The 3,044-nt window shown below is 40.2% G+C and overlaps 2 protein-coding genes across 2 annotated transcripts; both read right to left on the bottom strand.

Moving 5' to 3' along the window:
- Window positions 1–495: 495 nt before the first annotated feature.
- LOC141601787 (uncharacterized) lies at window positions 496–1,797 on the bottom strand. Its single transcript, XM_074422090.1, has 4 exons — window positions 1,573–1,797; window positions 1,097–1,314; window positions 660–784; window positions 496–590 (listed from the first exon to the last, which is right to left on the bottom strand). The coding sequence occupies exons 1-4, from the start codon at window positions 1,795–1,797 to the stop codon at window positions 496–498; spliced, it is 663 nt and encodes a 220-aa protein (XP_074278191.1).
- A 686-nt stretch (window positions 1,798–2,483) lies between these two features.
- On the bottom strand, window positions 2,484–3,044 carry LOC141601788 (uncharacterized). Its single transcript, XM_074422091.1, has one exon. It carries the CDS (start codon window positions 3,042–3,044, stop codon window positions 2,484–2,486), a length of 561 nt encoding a protein of 186 aa, XP_074278192.1.

Below are 3,044 nucleotides of genomic sequence, written 5' to 3' on the forward strand. Positions count from 1 at the left end.
TCCAATTTATTGGACTTTTCGCGTCGTTTCTCTTAGAACCGCCACGATAACCGCGTCGTAATAGGGGTTTTTTTCTAGTAGTGTGCTAACCGTGAATTGTATATCCTTTTGTAGTGCTTGAGGGGATCTCTCTCTACCTTCAAAGATCCTGAGGTTCCTTTCACGCCATATTGAATACACCAGACTGCCCAAGCTACAACTCACCCATTTTCTTCTCCAATGCCTTTTTTTAGTTCTCAGACTGGGCCAAAGAATGAGGGACTGTAGGTCACAGCTATTGGTGTTCATCTTGGTCCACAGCTTTATAGCCTGCAATAGCTCATTAGTGTAACTGCAATTGAAGAAAAGATGTTGCACACTCTCTGCCAATTATTTGCACAGACTGCATCTATTTACCCAGTGAAAACCCTTTACTGCCAGCTGATCCACTGTTGCCAGCTTACCTTGGACTGCTAGCATAGTCCTAATTTGATGCCTTGGAACCATTGTCCCTCTCTAAATGGCTTTGAATACAGGTTGAACAGGATATTTCCTTCTGATCTGCTCATAGGCTTTACTGATAGAGAATTTGTTCTGAGTAGCACAGCTGTCTAAGAAACTTTTAACAGCGTGTGCAGTCCCCATTTGTCAGATACAATTATCTCTGACGTGAAGAATACCTCTGAGACACTCAGGCTGCTTCTCTTTGATCTCAAGGTCCCAGATTGTACAGTTCATAGTAATATACTTCCTTACCCAAATAGTCCATATGGCAGCTTTATTATGGTCAAAACACCAAAGCCATCTGAGTAATGTAGCTTGATTCCAGTCAGCCATGTCTTTAATGTGAAAGCCTCCCTCCTCCCAGGGAGCACAGATACTCTTTCAGTTTTTGTATACTAGCTTTCTCTCATTGCCAGCATGCCCCCAGAATAGATTCTTACTCAGTTTTGAGATAGTTTTTTACACCAGTTTAGGAAGAAGGAGACATGTGCACCGGAAATTGCTTAAGCCAAACAGTATAGAGTTGAGGATTGTTATCGTGCTTTCATAAGAAAGGAGCTTAGTAGAGCAGGTATTTGTTAGATTGTGTATTTTGATGAGCAGTCCATCATACATATTCCTGATGAGCTTTGATGGATTAATTGGTAACCCAAGGTATCTAAAAGGGAATACACCCTCCTGAATCCCTACAGTAGCCAGAATTAGGTCTTTAACTCTATTATCGACCCCACCCAGATATGCCTCAGTTTTCTCCATATTAGCTTTTAAACCTGACCACTCCGAGAAGACATTCAAGATGTCCACAGCTTGTTGAATAGAGGGCAGGACCCCCTCTTGTAAAGACCATGAGATCATCAGCAAAAACTAAGTGGGTTAGACCCAGTTTGGAGCATTTAGGGTGATAGGAAACATTAGGTTTTTGGCACATTGTCCTTAGTTTCCTAGAAAGTATTTCCATGCTAAGGACAAACAGAAATGGAGAAAGTGGATCTCCTTGCCTCACACCACTTTTTCCCATGAAGAAGCCATGATGGGAACCATTGACTTTCAAAGTAAATTAAACCAGAGGCCTGTGATGCACCCCATTACCCATTTTATGAACATGGGAGGAAATTTGAGTTCAAGGAGCATTTCCTGAATAAAATTCCACTGCAAGATGTCAAAAGCCTTACTGATATCCACTTTGAGCATACATCTAGGGGTGATATTTCTCCTGGTATATCCCTTAACCAAACTTTGTGTGAGCATGACATTTTCAAAAAGACTTTTATCCCTCACAAAAGCGGCCTGTTCAGGCCCTACAATGTAAACCATGGTGTCTTTGAGTCTGTTAGTGAGAACTTTTCTAACTGTTTTGTAGATAGTTGAGCTGTAAGATATAGGTCCGAAATCCTTGATAGTTTGAGGGATGGCCTTTTTTGGAATCAGGGTGACAAGGGTAACATTAGCCTGTTTGGCATGAACCCAGTCTTGAAGAAATCTTCAATTGCATGACAGAAATCATCTCCCGCAATGTCCCAAGCAGCTTTGCAAAATCCAGATGAAACCCCATCTAATCCTGGGCTTTTATTAGAGTCAATTTCAAAGAGAGCTTGCTTGATCTCAGTTCTGCTAACAAGTTTTGTTAAAGAGGGATAGTCCTCAACTTTTACACAAGCATCATTGGATATGATATCAGGAGCAATGGGAGTTGTAGAAGTATCTCCACCCAGAAGCTGCTGATAATAATCCACAAAAGTTTCTCCTACAGAATGCAATCCCTTATGACTAGCACCATCAATTCTCTTAATCTCACCAATCATCTGACTTTGCTGCATTTCCTTTATTTTTGCAAAGAAATACTTTGAGCAAGTATCATTATACTGAATGTTATGAGCTTTGGTTCGTTGAGCCAAGATCTTGAGTTCTATCTCTTTTAGATTCCAAAGTTCTTTAGAGAGTTTTTGCTCTTTTTCTACCAAAGTAGCATAATTGAGGCATTGTTGTAGTTCACTAAAACATTATGACAATGCATCACGTTTTTCCTTAACCCTACTCCCAATGCTAGCAAAATGAGTAATGTGGAGCTCTTTGAGTCCATGTTTAACATTCTTTAGCTTATTCATCAATCTGAACATGGAGTTTCCTTGCTGAGTAGTTTTCCAATGTTGTGCAACAGTATTCTGGAAATCAGGGTGATCCACCCAGCAATTAAGGAACATGAAGTGCTTTTTAGGAATGTCATTATCATGAAAAGTCAGCACTGCTGGACTATGATCAGATATACTTGGGGAAAGAAACTGAGCAGTGGTTTGAGAGAATTGATGCAACCAGGTATTATTTACCAGGATCCTATCTAATTTAGAATATACTCTTGTAGTGACATCCTGCTTAACAAACAAAGTAAAATCACAACCAAAACCATTCAAATCATCTAGCTCACAATCCCTAAGAAAGGAATTGAAGGCCATAAGTTCAGAAAGAACTGGAGGAGTATTACTAAGTTTCACATTAGGGTGTCTTATCACATTAAAGTCCCCCATAGCTGTCCACTTGTCAACCTGGCTGGCAAAATGTTCCAT

This window comes from Silene latifolia, chromosome 9 (assembly GCF_048544455.1).
Source record: "Silene latifolia isolate original U9 population chromosome 9, ASM4854445v1, whole genome shotgun sequence".
NCBI lineage: Eukaryota > Viridiplantae > Streptophyta > Magnoliopsida > Caryophyllales > Caryophyllaceae > Silene > Silene latifolia.

Excerpts from the sequence above, each read along its gene's own strand:
- LOC141601787 (XM_074422090.1), bottom strand. The coding sequence starts at position 1,797 with ATGGTTTACATTGTAGGGCCTGAACAGGCCGCTTTTGTGAGGGATAAA. Across the intron at positions 785-1,096 it reads TCAAAGCTCATCAGGAATAT|ATGGCTTTGGTGTTTTGACC; the intron begins GTATGATGGACT and ends TACATTACTCAG. Across the intron at positions 591-659 it reads GCAGCCTGAGTGTCTCAGAG|ACAGCTGTGCTACTCAGAAC; the intron begins GTATTCTTCACG and ends AAAGTTTCTTAG.
- LOC141601788 (XM_074422091.1), bottom strand. The coding sequence starts at position 3,044 with ATGGAACATTTTGCCAGCCAGGTTGACAAGTGGACAGCTATGGGGGAC.